This window comes from Antechinus flavipes, chromosome 3, assembly GCF_016432865.1.
Source record: "Antechinus flavipes isolate AdamAnt ecotype Samford, QLD, Australia chromosome 3, AdamAnt_v2, whole genome shotgun sequence".
Taxonomy (NCBI): Eukaryota; Metazoa; Chordata; class Mammalia; order Dasyuromorphia; family Dasyuridae; genus Antechinus; species Antechinus flavipes.
The window spans coordinates 367,422,705-367,448,565 of record NC_067400.1 but is presented as its reverse complement, the minus strand read 5'-3'; the positions used below and the strand labels follow the sequence as shown (position 1 = coordinate 367,448,565).

The 25,861-nt window shown below is 34.0% G+C and overlaps 1 protein-coding gene across 1 annotated transcript in view; it reads left to right on the top strand.

Moving 5' to 3' along the window:
- LRP1B (LDL receptor related protein 1B) overlaps positions 1–25,861 on the top strand; it is a 2,056,943-nt gene that overhangs the window by 1,560,867 nt on the left and 470,215 nt on the right. The window contains exons 42-43 of the mRNA XM_051990638.1: positions 16,280–16,469; positions 20,643–20,847. Of these exons, the coding sequence (XP_051846598.1) occupies positions 16,280–16,469; positions 20,643–20,847 (395 nt within the window). The remainder of the gene's footprint in view (positions 1–16,279; positions 16,470–20,642; positions 20,848–25,861) is intronic.

Genomic DNA, 25,861 nt, shown 5'->3' with positions numbered 1-25,861 from the left:
CAGTTAGGTCTCTTTGTCAAAGAAATCCACTTCCATCAAAATATGTCCTCATACAATATTGTTGTCGAAGTGTATAATGATCTCCTGGTTCTGCTCATTTCACTTAGCATCAGTTCATGTAAGTCTCGCCAGTCCTCTCTGTATTCATCCTGCTGGTCATTTCTTACAGAACAATAATATTCCATAACATTCATATACCACAATTTACCCAGCCATTCTCCAATTGATGGGCATCCATTTATTTTCCAGTTTCTAGCCACTACAAATAGGGCTGCTACAAACATTTTGGCACATACAGGTCCCTTTCCCTTCTTTAGTATTTCTTTGGGATATAAGCCCAATAGAAACACTGCTGGATCAAAGGGTATGCACAATTTGATAATTTTTTAGGCATAATTCCAGATTGCTCTCCAGAATGGTTGGATTCGTTCACAACTCCACCAACAATGCATTAGTGTCCCAGTTTTCCCACATCCCCTCCAAAATTCATCATTATTTTTTCCTGTCATCTTAGCCAATCTGACAGGTGTGTAGTGGTATCTCAGAGTTATCTTAATTTGCATTTCTCTGATCAATAATGATTTGGAACACTCTTTCATATGAGTGGTAATAGTTTCAATTTCATCCTCTGAAAATTGTCTGTTCATATCCTTTGACCATTTATCAATTGGAGAATGGCTTGATTTCTTATAAATTTGAGTCAGTTCTCTATTTTGGAAATGAGGCCTTTATCAGAACCTTTAACTGCGAAGATGTTTTCCCAGTTTGTTGCTTCCCTTCTAATCTTGTTTGCATTAGTTTTGTTTGTACAAAGGCTTTTTAATTTGATGTAATCAAAATTTTCTATTTTGTGATCAGTAATGGTCTCTAGTTCATCTTTGGTCACAAATTTCTTTCTCCTCCACAAGTCTGAGAGATAAACTATTCTATGTTCCTCTAATTTATTTATAATCTCATTCTTTATGCCTAGGTCATGGACCCATTTTGATCTTATCTTGGTATATGGTGTTAAGTGTGGGTCCATGCCTAATTTCTGCCATACTAATTTCCAATTATCCCAGCAGTTTTTATCAAATAATGAATTCTTTTCCCAGAAGTTAGGGGCTTTGGGTTTGTCAAACACTAGATTGCTATAGTTGACTATTCTGTCTTGTGAACCTAACCTTTTCCACTGATCCACTAATCGATTTCTTAGCCAATACCAAATGGTTTTGGTGACTGCTGCTTTATAATATAATTTTAGATCAGGTACAGCTAGGCCACCTTCATTTGATTTTTTTTTTCATTAATTCCCTTGAGATTCTCGACTTTTTATTGTTCCATATGAATTTTGTTGTTATTTTTTCTAGATCATTAAAATATTTTCTTGGAAGTCTGATTGGTATAGCACTAAATAAATAGATTAGTTTAGGGAGTATTGTCATCTTTATTATGTTCGCTCGGCTGATCCAAGAGCACTTAATATTTTTCCAATTATTTAAGTCTGACTTTATTTGTGTGGAGACTTTTTTTATAATTTTGCTCATATAATTCCTGACTTTCCTTTGGTAGATAGATTCCCAAATATTTTATGGTATCAACAGTTATTCTGAATGGAATTTCTCTTTGTATCTCTTGCTGTTGGGTTTTGTTGGTGATGTATAAAAATGCTGAGGATTTATGGGGATTTATTTTGTAGCCAGCTACTTTGCTAAAATTAGGAATTATTTCTAATAGCTTTTTAGTAGAATCTCTGGGGTTCTCTAGGTATGCCATCATATCATCTGCAAAGAGTGATAGTTTGGTTTCCTCATTGCCTACTCTAATTCCTTTAATATCTTTCTCGACTCTTATTGCCGAGGCTAGTGTTTCTGATACGATATTAAATAATAATGGTGATAGTGGGCAACCTTGCTTCACTCCAGATCTTACTGGGAAAGGTTCCAGTTTTTCCCCATTGCATATGATGCTTACTGATGGTTTTAAATATATGCTCCTGACTATTTTAAGGAAAAGTCCATTTATTTCTATGCTCTCAAGTGTTTTTATTAGGAATGGATGTTGTATTTTATCAAATGCTTTTTCTGCATCTATTGAGATGATCATGTGGTTTTTGTTTGTTTGGTTATTGATATAGTCAATTATGCTAATAGTTTTCCTAATATTGAACCAGCCCTGCATTTCTGGTATAAATCCTACTTGGTCATAGTGTATTATCCTGGTGACGATTTTCTGTAATCTTTTTGCTAATATTTTATTTAAGATTTTAGCATCAATATTCATTAGGGAGATTGGTCTATAATTTTCTTTCTCTGTTTTCAGCCTACCTGGTTTAGGTATCAGTACCATGTCTGTGTCATAAAAGGAGTTTGGTAGGACTCCTTCAATCCCTATTTTTTCAAATAGTTTATTTAGCATTGGAGTTAATTGTTCTTTAAATGTTTGGTAGAATTCACATGTAAATCCATCTGGTCCTGGGGATTTTTTCTTAGGGTGTTGATTGATAGTTTGTTCTATTTCTTTTTCTGAGATGGGACTGTTTAGGATATTTACTTCTTCCTCTGTTAATCTGGGCAAGCTATATTTTTGAAGATATTCTTCCATTTCATTTAAGTTGTCAAATTTATTGGCATAAAGTTGGGCAAAGTAACTCCTAATTATTGCTCTAATTTCCTCTTCATTAGTGGCGAGTTCTCCCTTTTCATTTTTAAGATTAACAATTTGATTTTCCTCTTTCCTTTTTTTAATCAGATTTACTAAGGGTTTGTCTATTTTGTTGGTCTTTTCATAGAACCAACTCTTAGTTTTATTAATTAATTCAATAGTTTTTTTTTTTACTTTCAATTTTATTGATCTCTCCTTTTATTTTTAGAATTTCAAGTTTAGTGTTTGACTGGGGGTTTTTAATTTGTTCCTTTTCTAGCATTTTTAGTTACAAACCCAATTCATTGACCTTCTCTTTCTCTATTTTATACAAATAGGCCTCTAGAGATATGAAATTTCCCCTTATTACCGCTTTGGCTGCATCCCATACATTTTGGTATGATGTCTCATTATTATCGTTTTCTTGGGTGAAGTTATTAATTATGTCTATGATTTGCTGTTTCACCCAATCATTCTTTAGTATGAGATTATTTAGTTTCCAATTATTTTTTGGTCTACTTCCCCCTGGTTTTTTGTTGAATGTAATTTTCATTGCATCGTGGTCTGAAAAGGATGCATTTACTATTTCTGCCTTACTGCATTTGAGTTTGAGGTTTTTATGTCCTAATATATGGTCAATTTTTGTATAGGTTCCATAAACTGCTGAAAAGAAAGTGTGTTCCTTTTTGTCTCCATTACATTTTCTCCAGAGATCTATCATATCTAACTTTTCTAGTATTCTATTTACCTCTTTGACTTCTTTCTTATTTATTTTGTGGTTTGATTTATCTAATTCTGAGAGTGCAAGGTTAAGACCTCCCACTATTATAGTTTTACTGTCTATTTCTTCTTGCAGCTCTCTTAATTTCTCTTTTAAGAATTTAGATGCTACATCACTTGGTGCATATATGTTTAATATAGATAGTGCTTCATTATCCATGCTACCCTTTAGCAAGATATAGTGCCCTTCCTTACCTCTTTTAATTAGATCAATTTTTGCTTTAGCTTGATCTGAGATCGGGATGGCTACCCCTGCTTTTTTGACTTCACCTGAAGCATAGTAGATTTTGCTCCAACCTTTTACCTTTAACCTGCATGTATCTCCCCGCTTCAGGTGTGTTTCCTGTAAACAACATATTGTAGGATTCTGGCTTTTAAGGTTACACCCAGAGAGACTTTAGAAATTCAGAACTCTGATGTCATCAACCAACAGAAAAGCAATCAGGATTACAGTTGGGAAAAATACAGGCCTTTTAAGACAACAAGACAATATCCAATGCAAACAACTCCAATGTAATTACCAGATGATGAGGAGAAATCCCAAAAGTGGTAAATAGAAGAGAATTAGATAGGTTAACTGCTTGGGGAAGAGGATCTGCTTATATTTCCACAGGTGGAAAAGGAATCAGATGGCTAACAATGAGACTGTCAAAAGAACTTTAAAATCTTCAGCTTTCAGTTCCTGAAAAACCAGCAAGAATCACTGGATTCCCTGAGATGAAAAATTGTTGATGAGACTTTTTGCAGTACTTCAGAGCTTACAGGAATTATTAGATTCCTGGCGCATGAACTATTTCTAGGACTTATGGACATTTGTAAATTTTCAGGTTGATTTATGTTGTTACATTACTACTAGCCTGTGTTATATTACTATGTGCTTATGTATTTTAAGCAATTGCAAGAATCATTGGATTTCTTGAGATGAAAGATTGTTGATGAGACTTTTGCAGTAGTTAAATTTTCATGTTGATTCATGTTATTTGTTACATTACCACTAGCCTGTGTTATATTGCTATGTGCTCATGTAAATTATGTATAATGCCTCCCATATTGATGGATTTATGTATACCATGTATATCTGTTACAAAGTTCTGGCCCATATTGATGGATTTATGTGTACCCCTCAGGAACCCCCTATGTTTTAAAACAAAAGAAAGGGGGAGATGTTGGAATCCTTACTAACTGCTAAGTAGTTAGAGTTGATCTAATCTTACAAAAAGATGTTTTGGGCAGAACCTGAAACAAGGTACTAAGTAGAACTACCCATAATCCCTCTCTCTGGAAGGAGCATAAATAGGCCAATGGGCCAGTCGGAGAGTTCTAGAGAGGAAGACGCTACAAGTCGAGATTTCACTGGAATGACATGAAGACTGGAGCTGGCTGAAGGCTGAAGAAAGCAGAGGCAGAGGCTGAAGGACCAGACCTTTGGATTTAAAGACATTTGGAGAGAGCTCTTGGAACCAAGCAGAGAGATAGGCTTCTAAGCTAACCGGGCTATATTGGAGAAAATAAAAGATCTGAACTTTTATCACCTGGCTGCGTCTTTGAGAAGAAAAAGATCACGACAATCCCCCTCCATTCTTTCTCTCAGATATAATAGGTTTCCTATGCCTCTTCATGAGATGTACTACCCCCACTTTACCCTTTTTCTGGTACAATGTCCTTTCCACATCAATTTCTAGAACAAGGTATACATGTATTCTTTATACATCTATATAGTCGAAATATAGTTCCCAAGATTAATCTTTACCTTTTTAGATTTCTCTTGAGTTCTATATTTGTAGATCAAACTTTTTGTTAAGTTCTGGCTTTTTCATCAGAAATAGATGAAATTCGCTTACTTTGTTGAATGTCCATCTTCTTCCCTGGAAAAAGATGCTCATTCTCACTGGGTAAGTTATTTTTGGTTGCATACCAAGTTCCTTAGCCTTTCGGAATATCATATTCCAGGCCCTTCAATCCTTTAATGTGGATGCTGCCAGATCCTGGGTGATCCTTATTGTGGCTCTTTGATACTTGAATTGGGTTTTTCTAGCCGCTTGCAATATTTTTTCCTTCGTCTGAGGGTTCTGGCATTTGGCCACTATATTCCTTGGTGTTTTGCTTTTAGGATCCCTTTCAGTGGGTGATTGATGAATCCTTTCAATGTTTATTTTTTCCTCTGTTCCTATGACTTCTGGGCAGTTCTCTTTGATAATTTCCTGGAAAATAGTGTCCAGGCTCTTTTTTTCATCATACTTTTCTGGGAGTCCAATGATTCTCAGATTGTCTCTCCTGCATCTGTTTTCCAGGTCTGTTGTCTTCCCCAGAAGGTATTTCACATTCTTTTCCATTGTTTGATTTTTTTGGATTTGCTTGACTGATTCTTCTTGTCTCCTCGAGTCATTCAATTCCAATTGTTCAATTCTGATTTTCAGTGAAGTATTTTCTTCACTCAGTTTTTAAAGATCTTTTTCTAATTGTCCCATTGAGTTCTTTTGTTCTGTGGAATTTTTTTCCATTTCGCCAATTTTGTTTTCCAGTTCACCAATCCTATTTTTCAAGGATTTTACTTCTTTATCCACTCTCTCTTTAACTGACTTCTCCAGGCTCTTTTGCCAAGCCTCCCTCTCCTTTTCCCAAGCTTCCCTCTCCTTTTGCCAAGCCTCACTCTGCTTTCCCCATTTTTCTTCTAGCTCCCTTGTGAGAGCCTTTTTAATTACTTCTATGAGGTTCATCTGTGCTGAGGAACAGATGATCTCCTCCTTTGGGGATTCACCTGGGGACTGTCTGTTTTTAGTCTCCTCAGGATTTAGCGTCTGCTCTCTATCTGTGTAGAAGCTGTCAAGGGTTAAAGTCCTCTTCAGTTTCTTGCTCATTCTGAATAATAATCCAAGACAAACTAGCAAAGAAAAACAGAGAAAACTGGAGTCTTTCTTTGGGGGAGGGGCTGGGTGTGTTACCGAGCTTCCTCTGCAGACTGCAGGGGGCAGCAGTGAGGCACTGGCCCGACTGTGCTGCGCCTGCGCTCTGAGATCCCAAAGCGTGCTGAGTCACTGTGGGGGCAGGGGGAGGGGGAGAGGCGGGGGCGGCCAGGTCCCGAGAGACTCCAGCTGTTTGGGGTTGTATTCTTCACCCCCGGTGTTTTTAGCTTCTCTGCTGGGCTGCTGACTTGCTGCCGGAGCAAAGTATCTAATCATGTAGCGAAGCTCTCCCCACAGAGACGGCTGCGATCACTCCCCACCCCTTCTCCCGTCTGCTCCCGTGCTCTCACTGCCTCTGCCCTCAGCCTGCGCCCGATCTAAAACTGTCCCAGCCCTCCAGTAAAGACAGACCTTTCTTGGCGAATCTCAAGGATGGCTTTTCTTGGTAACTATTTGTGGGTTTTTTTTTTCAGTCAAGCATTAATTCAGAGGCTTGTAATGAAATGGATAGTGAGAGAAAGCGTGGAGCTACACAGCTGTGTGCCTCCTCTCTGCCATCTTCACCTGAGAATGATCATTATAAACTTCAACAACAGTACTTTATGATGATCAATTCTGATGGACGTGGCCATCTCTAGCAATGAGATGAAACAAATCAGGTCCAATAGAGCAGTAATGAATTGAACCAGCTATACTCAGCAAAAAAACTCTGGGAGATGACTATGAACCATTTCATAGAATTTCCAATCCCTACATTTTTGTCCACCTGCCTTTTTTATTTCCTTCATGGGCTAATAATGAAATACATTATTTCAAAGTCCGATTCTTTTTGTACAGAAAAATAACTGTTAGGACACGTATCCTTATATTGTGTTTAATTTATACTTTAATATTTAACATGTATTGGTCAACCTGTCATCAGGGGAGGAATGGGGGAAGGAGGGGAAAAATTGGAACAAAAGGTTTGGCAATTGTGAATGATGTAAAATTACCCATGCATATAACTTGTAAATAAAAAGTTATAATAATAAAAATAAATAAATAAAAAATGCTTTCCTTGCTACTTCAATGGCTTAAGACTAAGACTGATATTCCAATGACAGTGAAAACTTACTATTCTTCAAACTATCCTAGTTCTTATATCTTCCTTAGATTCCCAGAAAGAAAGGGGGGTCTTCAAATTTCACTAGTTTTTTTAATATATGTAGGAATGTACCGACAACAATTATTCATTTGTTCCTAAGTAATTTTTTTAGTGCTAAGAATTCATATTTTTGACAAAAAACTTTGACTAATGGACTTTGGTAAGCTGCAAGGTTGGTAATTGCATAGAGAACTAGATCTGGAATTGGGAAGACCATAAGTCTAATCTGGCTTCAGATGCCTTACTAGGTATGTGGCCTTCCCCCACCCCCACAACCTCTTTCTGCTTCAGTTTTTTTTTTTTTCAGTTGTAATATAGGGATAAAAATAGCACTTACCTTAAAGGGTTGATATGAATTCAAAGAGATAATATTTATATCTGGCCACTAGTCCCATATGGTTCTGGAGGGAAAAGTGAGGCAGGTGATCTTATCCAACCTCACTCACTTAGACCCAGTTCACTTGCATGTCATGGTATCACCTCCCTGATGTCAGGGTTCTCTTCTAGTATGAAGGACAAACAGCAGCAACAATAATCTCTTGTGTGAGACAGTATTTGTAAAGCATTTTAACAGAGTGCCTAGAACTTAGTAAATATTTAATACTTGTTGTCTCCCCATTTCCCCTTTCTTTCCTCTCTCTCTCTATTTAACTTAAGCCAAGTAAGTAAATTCATTTTATATTATATGTATATATATATATATATATATATATATATATATATATATATATATATATATTAGAGAGAAGAAAGAGATAGTAAAGAAAAAAGAAGGAAGGGGAAAGGAAAATAGGAAGGTGAGAAATCAGAAAAGGAGGAAAAAAGCAAAATAAGGAATAAATGAAAGAAATAAAGGAAAAAATTAAGGGGGGAGAGAGAAGGTGGGAAGGATAAAAAAAAAACATTTTAATGCTAGGAAAAAAATCCTGGCTCCCAAAACTTGAATTATTTTCTTCTTATCTACTGACTTATAGTTGACTTCTAAACTCTGTCAATTGTTTGACAATAGTTTTCTTACCTTTAAATCTCTTTTGAAACCACTGATAAATTTATTTTAGATTTTGAGATTCTTGATAAAAAAATCAGTGATTTAAGTGCTCTTTTAAACATCAGTCTTGGATACAACTACAAAAGAATTATTTATTTATTTTTTTAATTCAATGGGTTAGGGACTTCAATATATAATAGAAATCCATAGTGGTGTTGATGGAATTTCTTCTCTCAGCATTTTACATAGCAGCTATTCTAATATTTGGTAAATGATTGGTAAGTTCATAAAAATTCACCACCTTATAGCCAATTTTATAATGACTTTTTCTGTCCTCAGACATCAGTTATATAGTTCGATCAATGGACCTAACACTCAAAGTCTTACTGTCTTTGTAGAACCTGATGAAATTTACAATATGTTATAACTCACCTGCATGCCACAGGAAGGCCTAGGAGAACTTAAGGAGAAAAAGAAAAGTTTGTTTCTTAAGTTCATTGGTTTAAAATTAAATGAAGAAAATAGGATTAGCAGTAAAGAAAAAGAAATCTGAAGACACCATGAAATTTTTCTCTATAGTAGTCATACATTAAATAAAGCCCCAAACTAAGGCAATAACTACAGTGTTTCCCTCAAGCATGGGTGTACAATTGCAAAATAAATAAATAAATAAAGTAATTACTTTTGTTCTTCACGTTGTCACTTTTATTTATTGGAATCTGTAGACTGAAATTTATCTTTTTCTGACAATATTAAAGGTATGCCTTTAATGGCAATTAATTTCATTGCCTTTGCTTTTTATATCATGTTACACATATAGAATGAAAGTACTTATTGTAGGAACTTATTAAATAGTCGACCACTATTGAAACTTTGGGAATTTGTTTGCTTTTCTCTTTCACATTTCAAGTATAATGTCAATGGGAAAAATTCATTCAGATTGTGTAACTAAAGAAAATCATTCACATGTGATTCAAAGACATCCCTAACTTTGTGAACACTGGAAACGTTTTAAAACTTCATCATTTAATTAAAGAAAGAAAGCATTTAGTTTTTAAAAACAAAGGCTCGGAGACTTCCGGCCAAGATGGCGGAGAGGAAATACACTTCTGTGTAATCTCCGTGTTTTTCTCTCACTATTCATTTCATTTCATGCCTCTGAATTAATGCTCGACTGAAAAAAAAAAACCATACAATTACTTACCAAGAGAAACCATCCTTGAGACTCGTCAAGAAAGGTCTGTTTTTGCGCGAGGGCGGGGACGGTATTTGGAAGCAGTCTGCGGGTAGCAGCAGCTGCAACCAGAGCACAGATAGCAGCTCAGAACCCGGTGGAGCGGAGAGGGGTAGGACCGCAGCCGTCTCTGCGGTGAGAGCTTTGCTATAGGAGCAAGTCAGCAGCCCAGCAGAGAAGCTAAAAACACCGGGGGTGAAGAATACAATCCCAAACAGCTGGAGTTTCTAGGGACCTGGCCACCCCTCCCCCACAGTGTCTTAGCCCGCTCGGATCTCAGAGCGCTCGGATCTCAGTGCGCAGGCGCCATAGCACAGTAGGACCTGTGCCTCACGAATACCCTGCCCCTCCCCCAAAGAAAGCAGCCTCCATTCAAGGGGTTTTTTTTTCCTTCTGTTTCTTTGATAGTTTGTCTTTGATAAATAGACAGAATGAGCAAGAAACTGAAAAAGAATTTAACCCTGGACAGCTTTTATACAGATAAAGAGCAGACTCCAAACCCTGAGGAGACTAAAAACAAACAGTCCCCAGGTGAATCCCCGAAGGAGGAGACCTTATATCCCTCAGCACAGATGAATCTCATGGAGGAAATTAAAAAGGCTCTCACAAGGGAGCTAGAAGAAAAATGGGAAAAGGAGAGGGAGGCTCTGCAAAAGGAGAGGGAGGCTTGGCAAAAGAGCCTGGAGAAGTCAGTTAAAGAGAGAGTGGATAAAGAAACCAAATCCTTGAAAAATAGGATTAGTGAACTGGAAACAGAAAACAGCTCTCTAAAAAACAAAATTGGCGAAATGGAAAAAAATTCCACAGAACAAAAGAACTCAATTGGACAATTAGAAAAAGATCTTAAAAAAGTGAGTGAAGAAAATACCTCACTGAAAATCAGGGTCGAACAATTGGAATTGAATGACTCGAGGAGACAAGAAGAATCAGTCAAGCAAATCCAAAAAAATCAAACAATGGAAAAGGATGTGAAATACCTTCTGGGGAAGACAACAGACCTGGAAAACAGATCCAGGAGAGACAACCTGAGAATCATCGGACTTCCAGAAAAGTATGATGAAAAAAAAGCCTGAACACTATCTTCCAGGAAATTATCAAAGAGAACTGCCCAGAAGTCATAGAAACAGAAGGTAAAATAGACATTGAAAGAATTCATCGATCCCCTACTGAAAGGGATCCTAAAATCAAAACACCAAGGAATATAGTGGCCAAATGCCAGAACCCTCAGGCAAAGGAAAAAATACTGCAAGCGGCTAGAAAAACCCAATTCAAGTATCAAGGAGCCACAATAAGGATCACCCAGGATCTGGCAGCATCCACATTAAAGGATCGAAGGGCCTGGAATATGATATTCCGAAAGGCTAAGGAACTTGGTATGCAACCAAAAATAACTTACCCAGCGAGATTGAGCATCTTTTTCCAGGGAAGAAGATGGTCATTCAACGAAATAAGCGAATTTCATCTATTTCTGATGAAAAAGCCAGAACTTAACAAAAAATTTGATCTACAAGCACAGAACTCAAGAGAAATCTAAAAAGGTAAAGATTAATCTTGGGAACTATATTTCGGCTGTAAAGATGTATAAAAAATACATGTATACCTTGTTCTAGAAACTAGTTGAGGAAAGGACATTGTACTAGAAAAAAGGGAAAGTGGGGGTACTACATTTCATGAAGAGGCAAAGAAAACCTAGTATATCTGAGAGAAAGAATGGAGAGGAATGAAAATAGTGAGTATTTTACTGCTTTCAGAATTGGCAGTAAGAGAAGAATTTTAGACATATTCAATCTATGGTGAAACTTCTCCCACCTCATTGAAAAGTGAGAAGGGAAAAGTGAAAAAGGAAGGAATAAGCTAAGTGGAAGGGAATACGGGAACTGGGAGGGAAAGGGGTAAGTTGGGGGGGGGGAACTCTAAGGGGAGGGGAGGGATACTGAAAAAGGGAGGGCTGTGAGAAGCAAGGGGAGCTCACAAGCTTAATACTGGGAAGGGGGGTAAGGGAGGGGGTAAGGGAGTAAGAAGGGAGAAAAGCATAAACCGGGGTCAACAAGATGGCAAGTAATACAGAATTGGTCATTTTAACCATAAATGTGAACGGGGTAAACTCCTCTATAAAGAGGAAGCGGTTAGCAGAATGGATTAAAAGCCAGAATCCTACAATATGTTGTATACAGGAAACACACCTGAAGCGGGGTGATACATGCAGGTTAAAGGTAAAAGGTTGGAGCAAAATCTACTATGCTTCAGGTGAAGCCAAAAAAGCAGGGGTAGCCATCCTGATCTCAGATCAAGCTAAAGCAAAAATTGATCTAATCAAAAGAGATAAGGAAGGGCACTATATCTTGCTAAAGGGTAGAATGAATAATGAAGAAGTATCTATATTAAATATATATGCACCAAGTAGTGTAGCATCTAAATTCCTAAAAGAGAAATTAAGAGAGCTGCAAGAAGAAATAGACAGTAAAACTATAATAGTGGGAGATCTCAACCTTGCACTCTCAGAATTAGATAAATCAAACCACAAAATAAATAAGAAAGAAGTCAAAGAGATAAATAGAATACTAGAAAAATTAGATATGATAGATCTCTGGAGAAAATGTAATGGGGACAGAAAGGAGTACACCTTCTTTTCAGCAGTTCATGGAACTTATACAAAAATTGATCATATATTAGGACATAAAAACCTCAAACTCAAATGCAGTAAGGCAGAAATAGTGAATGCATCCTTTTCAGACCATGATGCATTGAAAATTACATTCAATAAAAAGCCACAGGAAAGTAGACCAAAAAATAATTGGAAACTAAATAATCTCATACTAAAGAATGATTGGGTGAAACAGCAAATTATAGACATAATTAATAACTTCATCCAAGAAAATGATAATAATGAGACATCATACCAAAATGTATGGGATGCAGCCAAAGCGGTAATAAGGGGAAATCTCATATCTCTAGAGGCCTATTTGTATAAAATAGAGAAAGAGAAGGTCAATGAATTGGGCTTGCAACTAAAAATGCTAGAAAAGGAACAAATTAAAAACCCCCAATCAAACACTAAACTTGAAATTCAAAAAATAAAAGGAGAGATCAATAAAATTGAAAGTAAAAAAAACTATTGAATTGATTAATAAAACTAAGAGTTGGTTCTATGAAAAAACCAACAAAATAGACAAACCCTTAGTAAATCTGATTAAAAAAAGGAAAGAGGAAAATCAAATTGTTAGTCTTAAAAATGAAAAGGGAGAACTCACCACTAACGAAGAGGAAATTAGAGCAATAATTAGGAGTTACTTTGCCCAACTTTACGCCAATAAATTCGACAACTTAAATGAAATAGAAGAATACCTCCAAAAATATAGCTTACCTAAACTAACAGAGGAAGAAGTAAATATCCTAAACACTCCTATCTCAGAAAAAGAAATAGAACAAACTATCAATCAACTCCCTAAGAAAAAAACCCCAGGACCAGATGGATTTACATCTGAATTCTATCAAACATTTAAAGATCAATTAACTCCAATGCTAAATAAACTATTTGAAGAAGTAGGGATTGAAGGAGTCCTACCAAACTCCTTTTATGACACAGATATGGTACTGATACCTAAACCAGGTAGGCTGAAAACAGAGAAAGAAAATTATAGACCAATCTCCCTAATGAATATTGATGCTAAAATCTTAAATAAAATATTAGCAAAAAGATTACAGAAAATCATCCCCAGGATAATACACTATGACCAAGTAGGATTTATACCAGGAATGCAGGGCTGGTTCAATATTAGGAAAACTATTAACATAATTGACTATATCAACAACCAACCAAACAAAAACCATATGATCATTTCAATAGATGCAGAAAAAGCATTTGATAAAATCCAACAGCCATTCCTAATAAAAACACTTGAGAGCATAGGAATAAAAGGACTTTTCCTTAAAATAGTTAGGAGCATATATTTTAAACCTTCAGTAAGCATCATATGCAATGGGGAAAAACTGGAACCTTTCCCGGTAAGATCTGGAGTGAAGCAAGGTTGCCCACTATCACCATTATTATTCAATATTGTATTAGAAACACTGGCCTCTGCAATAAGTGTCGAGAAAGAGATTAAAGGAATTAGAGTAGGCAATGAGGAAACCAAACTATCACTCTTTGCAGATGATATGATGGTATACCTAGAAAACCCCAGAGATTCTACTAAAAAGCTATTAGAAATAATTCATAATTTTAGCAAAGTAGCAGGATACAAAATAAATCCCCATAAATCCTCAGCATTCTTATACACCACCAACAAAATCCAAGAGCAAGAGATACAAAGAGAAATTCCATTCAAAATAACTGTTGATAGCATAAAATATTTGGGAATCTACCTACCAAAGGAAAGTCAGGAATTATATGAGCAAAATTACAAAAAAGTTTTCACACAAATAAAGTCAGACTTAAATAATTGGAAAAATATTAAGTGCTCTTGGATAGGCCGAGCAAATATAATAAAGATGACAATACTCCCTAAACTAATCTATTTATTTAGTGCTATACCAATCAGACTTCCAAGAAAATATTTTAATGATTTAGAAAAAATAACAACAAAATTCATATGGAACAATAAAAAGTCGAGAATCTCAAGGGAATTAATGAAAAAAAAATCAAATGAAGGTGGTCTAGCTGTACCTGATCTAAAATTATATTATAAAGCAGCAGTCACCAAAACCATCTGGTATTGGCTTAGAAATAGATTAGTTGATCAGTGGAAAAGGTTAGGTTCACAAGACAGAATAGTCAACTATAGCAATCTAGTGTTTGACAAACCCAAAGATTCTAAATTTTGGGATAAGATTTCATTATTTGATAAAAACTGCTGGGATAACTGGAAATTAGTATGGCAGAAATTAGGCAAGGACCCACACTTAACACCACATACCAAGATAAGATCAAAATGGGTCCATGACCTAGGCATAAAGAACGAGATTATAAATAAATTAGAAGAACATAGGATAGTTTATCTCTCAGACTTGTGGAGGAGAAAGAAATTTGTGACCAAAGATGAACTAGAGACCATTACCAATCACAAAATAGAAAATTTTGATTATATCAAATTAAAAAGCCTTTGTACAAACAGAACGAATGCAAACAAGATTAGTAGGGAAGTAACTAACTGGGAAAACATCTTTACAATTAAAGGTTCTGATAAAGGCCTCACTTCCAAAATATATAGAGAACTGACTCAAATTTATAAAAAATCAAGCCATTCTCCAATTGATAAATGGTCAAAGGATATGAACAGACAATTTTCAGATGAAGAAATTGAAACTATTACCACTCACATGAAAGAGTGTTCCAAATCACTATTGATCAGAGAAATGCAAATTAAGACAACTCTGAGATATCACTACACTCCTGTCAGATTGGCTAAGATGACAGGAAAAAACAATGATGAATGTTGGAGGGGATGCGGGAAAACGGGGACATTGATGCATTGTTGGTGGAGTTGTGAACGAATCCAGCCATTCTGGAGAGCGATCTGGAATTATGCCCAAAAAGTTATCAAACTGTGCATACCCTTTGATCCAACAGTGTTTCTATTGGGCTTATACCCCAAAGAGATACTAAAAAAGGGAAGGGGACCTGTATGTGCCAAAATGTTTGTAGCAGCCCTGTTTGTAGTGGCTAGAAACTGGAAAATGAATGGATGCCCATCAATTGGAGAATGGCTGGGTAAATTGTGGTATATGAACGTTATGGAATATTATTGCTCTGTAAGGAATGACCAGCAGGATGAATACAGAGAGGCTTGGAGAGACCTACATGGACTGATGCTAAGTGAGATGAGCAGAACCAGGAGATCATTATACACTTCGACAACGATATTGTATGAGGATGTATTCTGATGGAAGTGGATTTCTCTGACAAAGAGACTTAACTGAGTTTCATTGGAGAAATGATGGACAGAAACAGCTACACCCAAAGAAGGAATACTGGGAAATGAATGTGAACTATTTGCAATTTTGATTTTCTTCCCGAGTTATTTTTACCTTCTGAATCCAATTCTCCCTGTGCAACAAGAGAACTGTTTGGTTCTGCAAATATGTATTGTATCTAGGATATACTGCAACATGTTTAGCATATATAGGACTGCTTGCCATCCTGGGGGGGGGGGGAGGAGGGAGGGAGGGGAAAAAACGAAACATAAGTGATTGCAAGGGATAATGTCGTGTAGAAATTATCCTGGCATGGATTCTGTCAATGCGAAGTTATTATTAAATAAAATAAAATTTATTATAAAAAAAAAAAAAAAAAAAAAAAACAAAGGCTCTCTTATAACAACTTTTTGAGAGCAACATTTTGCTTTCTTCATCTAGCAGAAAATATCTTCATAGCATATGTTGCAGTTCACAGCTGTACTCTGTCATGCAAAACCAGATGCCAATGTTATTTGTATTAGACTTCACAATAATTATAATTTTATGTTCCTTTAATTTGTGAAATACTTGATAAAATAACAGAGAATTTATATATTGACATATGTACTTGTCATACTTTTTTTCTCTATTGCAGAAGTACACTTCTTTGTAAGTCAAAAAGTAAATTTCCTCCTTTTTTTTTTTTTTGACAGATGTTGGCTCTGTTGAAGGACTTGCCTATCACAGAGCTTGGGATACCCTCTACTGGACCAGTTCTACTGCATCATCTATCACAAGACATACAGTTGATCAGAATCGACCAGGAGCTTTTAACAGAGAAGCTGTCATCACAATGTCAGAAGATGACCATCCACATGTATTAACATTGGATGAATGTCAAAAGTATGAACTTTTAAAAAAAATTTGTTATCTTACTTTTGTTCCTATTCATAGTTTATTTAACTTGAAACACCAAAAAAGGGGTATACAAAGATACAAGTGAATTTTTTTTGAACTCTGTTAGACTGTTCATACTTAAAGAAAATAAATTCATGAATTACAAACTAGAAAAAAATCTCAAAGGTCATTTAATTTGTGAGTCCCTTATTTTACAGAGGAGGATCCAGAAATGAATGAGGTTAAATGCTTTGCCCAATGTCACATAGAGGGTAAGCATCAGAACTGGGATCTGATACATTAGAACATTTCAAGTATTAATGATTACAAAATCAGGCTTTTAATGTTTTATATAAAGTTGTACTGTCTAAGCTCCTGCAAAGAGAGATAAAATACAGGTCATAAGTACAGCGGACAAAAGAGATATCAGAGCATGTCACTCCACTCGTGTTCCCCCTACTTTAGAGAAGTATTTTCTGATTCCTGTAGCTGTCAATTCTCATTTTGCCCCTTTAATCATTATGTACATATGTTTCTGTTTAGTATGCAACATTTTCCTAGGGAATAGGTAAGCAATTAAAGAACAAGAATTCTTTTTTGTTGTTTTTATATTTATTTATTTTTTGCTTTGTCATTCCCTCTTCAAAGCTTAGCTAAGTACTTTTCATTTAGAAAGACCTTAATAGATGGTTGATGGATGGAATAGTGCAATTTCACTTTCTCACATAATGGTATAGTTTCATAGTTTCATAACACTAGAAATTATGAAAATAACATGAAAAAAGAATATTCTTAAACCTCAATTTTAGGGATCAGTGGCACTTCACTTTGCAATCAGAGGGTCTATGTTCAAATTTATTCTCTATGTTTATGCACTGTGTGATGTTGGACAAGTTTCTTCTCACTGTAACTCAGTTTCTTTAACCAATAAAATGAAGGTTTAGGAAAGGACGGCCTTCAAGCTTCTTTCTTGCTATAGAGTTATTATCATATGAACCAATATGAAGGGCTAATAAGGAAATGAAAAGAAAAATGACAAGTAATTAATATAGCCATTTACCCAATTGTGTGTATTCTCAATATAGAGGATTTTGAAGTTAATTTAGAATTTGAGACCAGGGACCAGGGAGACAGTGAAGGGAATTTTTTAGCCTCCTAATTTTTCAAGACAGAAAACTAACAGACTCATAGAGTTTTAAGTGAACTTTTCTTAGTCATTCATTTATTTATTGATAAAATTGGACTAGAAACCAGGTCTCTCAATTTTTAATTATAACTCTTATCTACTATGCTGTATTGCCTCAGAGACTAGGAAACTGAGATTCAGAGAGTTTTGGTATTTGACTAACATCCTTTACTCGGCTGTCAAAGTGAATTTCCTTAAGCCCAAATTTGACCATGTAACTCTCATCCATTGCTCCTCTTCCTACCAGTGAATCCATTTCAGTGGTTTCTTATTGCCTCTAGAATCAAACAGAAAATCCTCTGTTCAACTTGCTTTTTGTACAAGACACTCAATCTCCTGGCCCTGAGTATTTTTCATGCAGTACAAATAATCTCATGCCTAGAATTCTCCTCCTCATTATCTCTACCACCTAGCTTCCCTGATATCCTTCTCAGTTAAAATCTTACCTTGTGTAATTCTCTTTAATGCTACTATCTTTGATCTGTTGATTATCTCAAATTTGCCTTTGATATATCTTGTTTTGACAAAGTTGTTTGCATATCTTCTCTTTTTGCCAGATTGTAAACTCTTTGAAAACAAGGATTTTTTTGTGCATTTTTCTTTGTATCCCCAGCACATAGCACAGTGTCTGGTACACAATATGTGTTTAATAAACAGTTGATTTACTAATTTCTTAAGATAGCATTTCCAGTTATTTATTGAACCAGGGATAGAACTGAGATCTGTTAAAAAATTAGTAGATTAGTCTGTCTTTCTGGTTCAATGACATCTATCCAACATGTCATCTTGCATCACCAGTAACAGCATATTCAAACACAAAATGTTGCAAGGAGAACTGAAATAACTCATTCTTCATTAGTGATTAAACTAAAAGTTCATTGTAATTTAGTAGGTTTTATATCAGTTTTACCTATACTAAGGCAGAATTAATCTGCATTTCAAATGAAAGTTTTAATTAAAATTATATTAAATATTTAAATCTCATTTATGAAATTTTATCATGTAAGTATACTATGGAGAATGGGAGACATTCACCAGAGGGTCACAGTCAGACATTTTGTATTAAATGGATCCAGAAATTATAGTAAGGCACATAGAAATGTTGGATACTACCATTAGGGCACTACTAAATTGACTATCATCCAGGTTAGCCAACAATGGTTTCATTTAATTATCATAACATCTGTCTGATCTACTGTTTATTGACAACTCATGTAATAATATAAATGCTGGAAGATTCTATGTATTTTCTCCTCTACTCTCCACTGGCCATGCCATAAAGCTAATGCTTTTGAGATGCCAGCGGAACAGTGAATATTATTTAATGCTGTCAGTCTTAGTTTCACTATGACTATTTTATAAAACTCTGAAACAAAAATGTATTAGTGAATGAAAAAGTGAGTGAATAAGGGAATACATCAAACATAATGTGCCAAAAACTCTGAAAACTGCTGGGAATAAAAATGTCAAAGCAATGTCAATTTTTGCCCTCAAGGAGCTTAAATTTTGGTTTAGGAATTTATAAAGATGCTAAGTAGAGCTTTGGGAGAATAAGAAAAGGAATGGAGGATGCTCATTAGTGGAATTTCTGTTTAGAATTAGCCATCTCCAAAGGAAGTAAGGTGTTAGATGAGATGTTAAAGTTATCAACCTGATTAATAGTTAATGTCATTGTATGGAATAAGATGATTATAAATCATTTTAGGAAATCATTTTTAAAGTCTGTAATTTAAAAAGATGCTTTTCCCCCTTATTTATGTCAATAATAGTGAACATATAGAATATTAATTAAATCAGAAAGATAAGTAGAGATATAATCATGAGTAACAGAAGGTAGGAAAACTTTAAACTTAGTAAATTATTTTATATTGAAATATTTCAGGTGACATTTATGACTTGTAAAATATATTTAAAATGTACATTTACAAAATTGTGTGCTACATACATTTCTATATGGGTTTTGTTTTATTATTTTGGAGTGAATGGAATGTTGAAATTGATATTATTTTTCTTTACAAAATCAATAGCCCATATGTTGACCTCAGTGGGGAGATACTATTTAGTTAGCAAAGAAAAACTGATTTAAATGAATTTACATCCTGCCCCATAATGCCATAAAATTTCATATGTTTTATTTAATAATATAGATGACTATAATGTCATATTGTCCTTAAATGTTTACACATAAAGATGATATATGTAATTCTGCCCATGTCTAGAATATTACATAAGGCATTATTTTTGATGATAGAATATACTATTGAACATAATGTTCTCCATTCTTAAAAATATTGTGCAGAAGCTACTTAACATAGGTTTTGAGTTTTTAATATAGTTGAAAACATTTGGGATTGGAAATTTTAAATTAACTATGCATTGTACTCAATTAAAAAAAACAAAAACAAAATGATTCAATAATCAATATACACAAAAGAGGAGAAATAAAGTGGGGAAAAAATAGCTGGAGATTTTAATACTTAGTATATAGTCAGAAATCACAATGAAAGTCCCAGTAGGACTAATTGAAGTCCCAGAATTAAGAAGAATCTGAAAGGACTTAGATACAGTATAAAACTTTTGGGACTCTGAAATATGAACTCCACAATAAGACTAAAACATATGCAGCATCTTGTAGGTAATGAAAGTGTGTGTTCAAGATCTACTGAATAGTATATTGACAGGTTAGAAGTAGGTTGTTTTTGTTGTTTTTGTTGTTAATATTACAATTTTCCCATTGGTAAGTGTAAAGATCCACTTGACATCATGTAGACTCATTCAATCAAATTCTTATTTGGAGGAAGGCATAACCTAATGTTTCTCAGAAATATTTCTAGCATTCATTTTTAGAGTAGAAAATATTTCTTTAAGTATTGTTTAAATTTTGCATCAGAATTACATAGCATGAGGAACAATATTTTAATATTTTTAAGTTTGGTTTCATGTTTCTTCTACAAATAAATAAAAATTGAATTTTCTTTCCATTAAAATTATAGTTTAATGTTTTGGACAAACTGGAATGAGCAGCACCCAAGTATCATGCGATCTACACTCACAGGAAAGAATGCCCAAGTTGTTGTCAGCACTGACATCCTTACTCCTAATGGACTCACCATTGATCACAGTGCAGAAAAACTTTACTTCTCAGATGGTAGTCTTGGCAAAATCGAAAGGTGTGAATATGATGGATCCAAGAGATATGTGAGTTAAATCATTATTTTTTTTATTAAATATAGATTAACAAGTGCATTTTAAATATTTATATTTCTTCACTAAGAAAGAAGTATATGGTGTCCACACAAGTAGTTTGATTCAATCAAATTAACCAAACTGATGAAGAAAAACAAAACAGATAAACAAAAGTGAAGTCAGTCTAAAGACTTATTAACAAGTTTTATTATTTGTTCCTGTGCTCTAAAAATTTTCCCTGAATATTATACGCTATTCTTTGATATGCAATGAACTCTTTTGCCTGGGACTTTTTGAATTGGAAAATGTTACCATGGTATGAATGTGTTTTATTGAAAAAAAAAAAAAAGCTTAATAGCTGTTAAGTATAATTTAACTAAAGTGACTTTTAAAAAAGAAATTAAATAGAATAGTTTATTAACATATGTGGGGAAAATGACTCTACAAAGTTCAATCATTATGATACACACATACTTGTACCTTATAATGATTTATTCATGCTTTTTATAATTTAATTATAGTATTCATCCTGCAGAGCCAATTTTTTTTTGTCTTGTGGGGCTGTATTAGCAAATTATTACAATATAGTCTTTTTAAAAGTCTTTAAAATAGAACTCAGTAACCTATTTTATTTTAATATTTTATTTTCCCTTAATTGTGTATTAAAACAGGCAACATTTTTTAAAAAAAGTTTTTATTTCTAAATTCTATTTCTATCTCTTTCTACTCTATCCCAGAGAAAATGAGCAATCACATATAGGTTATATATATGCAATCATTAAATCATTTTGAATAGAAAAACTCAATTAAAAGAAAGACAATGGAAGAAAGTAAAAAGTAGTGTTATTTAGTCTGTATTCAAACAATATCAATTTTTTTTCTGGAGGCAAATTCATTATTAACCCAATCATCATATTGCTGAGAATAGTTAATTCATTCACAGTTTTTCAGTGAGCAATACTGTTATTACTATGTATAATGTTTCCCTAGTTTGGTTCCCTTCACTTTGCATCAGTTCATGTAAATTTTTCTAGACTTTTTTTTTGAAATTATCCTGCTTGTCATTTCTTATTGCACAATAATATTACATTACTATAGCTTGTTTAATCATTTTCCAATTGATGAACATCCCTTCAATTTCACACCACAAAAAGAACTGCTATAAAATTTTTTGTATAAAGAGGTATCCCACTCTCTTTTTTTTTGAAGTGACCTGTTATTTTTAAAGATTGAAATTAAAATTTTGTGCACTCAAAAGTAGTAGTGATTTTATTTTGTTTCTGTATGACCAAAGGAGGAAGAAATAGAAATCAGACTTCATCCCATATTTCGTAACAAAAAGACATTAACAAAGTGTCCCCCTAGGCACAACAGGGAGAATTTATACCCTGCTTCATTGTGACTACAACCACACTCCATTTATCTTTTTTTTTCCCGTAGTGTCCCTGATGAAGGGTAAAAAGTTTGATCCTTCAGTCGAATAACTATTGGAGTCACCTCACGTGGACTGTGTCATATATAATTAGATTCTTAATAAATGTTTGTGAGTGAATTCATTATAACTAGAATAAACACAGTCTACAGAATATTGGGCAGTTGAAATGCATTGCCTTTTCCTGATTTTTAATACATAGGAGGTAGAGATAAATAGTGCCCTGGGGTACAAACATTCTCACCTTCTGATAACCTTTTGTCTGTTGGTACATGGAAAGACTTGGGCTCAGCAATAATGATGTAGTTTATCCCTGACTTTCTAGTAAATAATTGTTGTAAAAATTAAGGAATAAAATTTTGAGAGATAATGTAGAGTACTAAATAGAGAATGGGACTAAAAGCCAGAAAGACATATTTTCTGCCTTTGGCATACACTGACTGTGAGTGAAGAAAAACCATTTCACCTTTTCAATGCTTAAGGCAACTTACTAAGACTTAAATCATAGAGAAATCGCTCATTTTTGTTAGTAGAGGAAATTTCATCTTACTAGTTCCTCATATCTATGAAATTACTGATCAAATACTTATCCTGAATAGAATTTTTTGTTTTAAAGATTAATTTTCTGTTTTTAAATATTCTGACCTTGACAGGAGAAAATGTTTCTTTACACATAGCAGATCACAAAAGGAAGAATTCTAAATGAAACCATGAATGTCCATTTTATTACTTGCTTTTTTTTGAGAACAAAAATATATAATACATTCTATATATCAATATCAACACTGTCCTGTTCTGTTCTCTTCTGTGTATGTACAAATGAATATATTGGCCTAATATATACACTGGCACTATCCAAAGATATATCTCTGCCTTTATTTCTAGTATCCCTCTACAATAGTAGCATGCTTAATTATAAGTCCTCTGAAGATATTGCTCTGGTCAGAGTTAGACCTTTCAAAGTTTTCTTTATTACATATAATTAAATATCATACAATAAATTGTATACATTTTTCTCCTGGTTCTGCTCATTACACTCTATGGCAATTCATAATACCTGAGATCGTCTGAATCATCCCTTTCAACAAATGTGAAACTTTATATTACATTCAGATAGCATAGTTTGTTCTCACAGTTCCCAGTTTTCTCAGATTCCATCTTTAATTCTGGAACCTTGTTTTGATGTAACTATTCTTTTGCTCCTCTTATCTAGTCTGTTAAGTGGAGTCCGGTCTCCAAGAGCAGTGTTCAGATACTGTCTCTGACACTTATTGTCTGTGAAACTGACCCTGGATAAATCACTTAATCTCTGGTTGCTTCACTGACCCCACCTGTAAATTAAGGTGTAATAATAGCACCTATTTCTAAGGGTTGTTGTGAGGATCAAATGAGAAACTAACTATAAAGGTTCCTTTGTCTGTGTCAAATAAGAATGAGTTTAATCTGACTTCCTCTTTCTCCCACTTCTTCCTTTGTGTGTTTATTTTCTTTTCTTATATTCAAATTTGGGAAAATAGCAAGTTTCATTCTGTTCTACTTTCTCCATCAATGTATTCCTCTTTTTGCATCCCTTTTTCTTTTCTCTCTGAAAATTCTCAGAATAGAATGAATTTACCTACTGGATATTTATTCTTCTTTAATTCCCTCAATACTCTTGGAAAAGATTAAGATTAAAAAAATACACTAAATTCTTCCCTTCCTACTAGAATATATATCCTTGCTGATTGGTCAAATATGTGTACATTTTTAGGTTTCTGTGGCCTCTTAGGTTTGTACTTCAAATTTCTTTCTTGACTCTGGTCTCGCTGCCTCAGGACACAGATTTTTGTAGACTATGTATCTGGGTATTACTGTCAGAGATTATTACAATCAATGGACTTCTAACTTATGTTTTATTCATTGATGGGGTAGAAAATGTTATTTACTGTAGCTTCTGGATTTCTTGATCACTTAGCTCTTTTGTGAACTTTAGGGTTTTGCTAGAATAAGCATGTGGATTAGAGAGAACAAGTTATTATGGAGAATTCTCCATAAAACTGATTGTCAGATATTGTTACCTGAAGACTATTTGAAAGGATTCTTATTTGGGGGAAGGGGGTGCAGTATGGTTGGATTTGAGGCAACATTATTGATTGTGTCCTAGTACAAGACTTTTTTAATCCCTTCTCATTACCTTCCTTTTAGAGCTCAATCTTTCTTCACCACTTTTTAAATTCCCCTTTTGTTTTCATTACTCTTTTTTATGAAGATTCTAAATATCTAAGATAGGAGAAAATAGTTAAATAGTTATTTTTAATTGTCTTATGAGTTATTACTTGATCTATAAGTAAATATGCTTCAACATATTTTAACATTTTTCTGTCTCTCCAAAGTAAATTATCATATTTTAATGTTGTTATGATTATTAGTAGTATATTTTTATTGCAAGATACACTTGATAATATGACAATCACTTTTAGAGTTATTCTATTTATCTTTATTTTTTACATATTTGATTTCATATTACCGAAGTAAATTGGTGGAATGTGAACTTTTTATTTAAAAAATTTATAATTACTTATCATTTCCTTAGCCTTTTATTCAATAAATAGAAATTAACATTTTAAATTATTAGTCATTAAGCTCTATGGGCATCTAGGTGACATAATAGAGAGCCAGGATTGAAGTCAGAAAGACTTATCTTCTTGAGTCCAAAGTTGGCTTCATACACTTTCTAGCTATGTGAGCTTTAATTGTGTGTTTCAGTTTCCTCATCTGTAAAATGAGCTAAAGAGAGAAGTGGCAAACTTCTCCAGTATCTTTGCCAAGAAAACCCTAAAGAGGGTCACAAACTGTTAGACATGCTGAAAAATGACTAACAAAAATAAGCTGTATACATTTTCCAAAATTCCAAAGAGTTAAATGTATTGTTTTTTTTATTAGAAAATGAAAAATGTAATTTAGAACAACATGTTTAGCAATTAAATGTGGCTGTAGCTATATTCTCTTATTGATGCTTTCATTTGTTTCCTTTTTTAAGAATAAAAACTTCCTACTTAAGTACCTTCTGCACAACTAAATGTTATAATTTACTACTAAAAACAAATTCCTCTAGATTTCAGATGATCCACAATTTGCCTCCATACATCCCAGATCACATTATTTTGAAATATATTAACTTCAGTTATACTGATATAAAAGCAAATAACCTAAAGATTGTGATTTGCTACACCTTTACAAATTGATCTCTAATAAACAATTGGTTGTACCTATTCTTAGTAGACAAACAATTTTGAAAATATTCTTTGCCTATTTTTTTTCCATTATTCTGTGACAAGTTCATTACTTGAAGGGAGCAGTTAAATCCAAATGAAACTATGACAGCAATCTAACCCTATACATTTACACAGAAATTCATTTATAGACGTTTAGAAAGAAATGTCAATTTCTTTCTAGTCAATTTAAATTGATTTACAAATTGGCCTTTGTTTCAGTGTTGTTTCTTTCACATAAAGATTTATTATTAATCCTTGCTTAGTAAGACCTTACTATTTGCTTCCCATGATCCTACTTTAATTTTATATAGTTTGGTTTTGCTACACATAGTTTCATTTT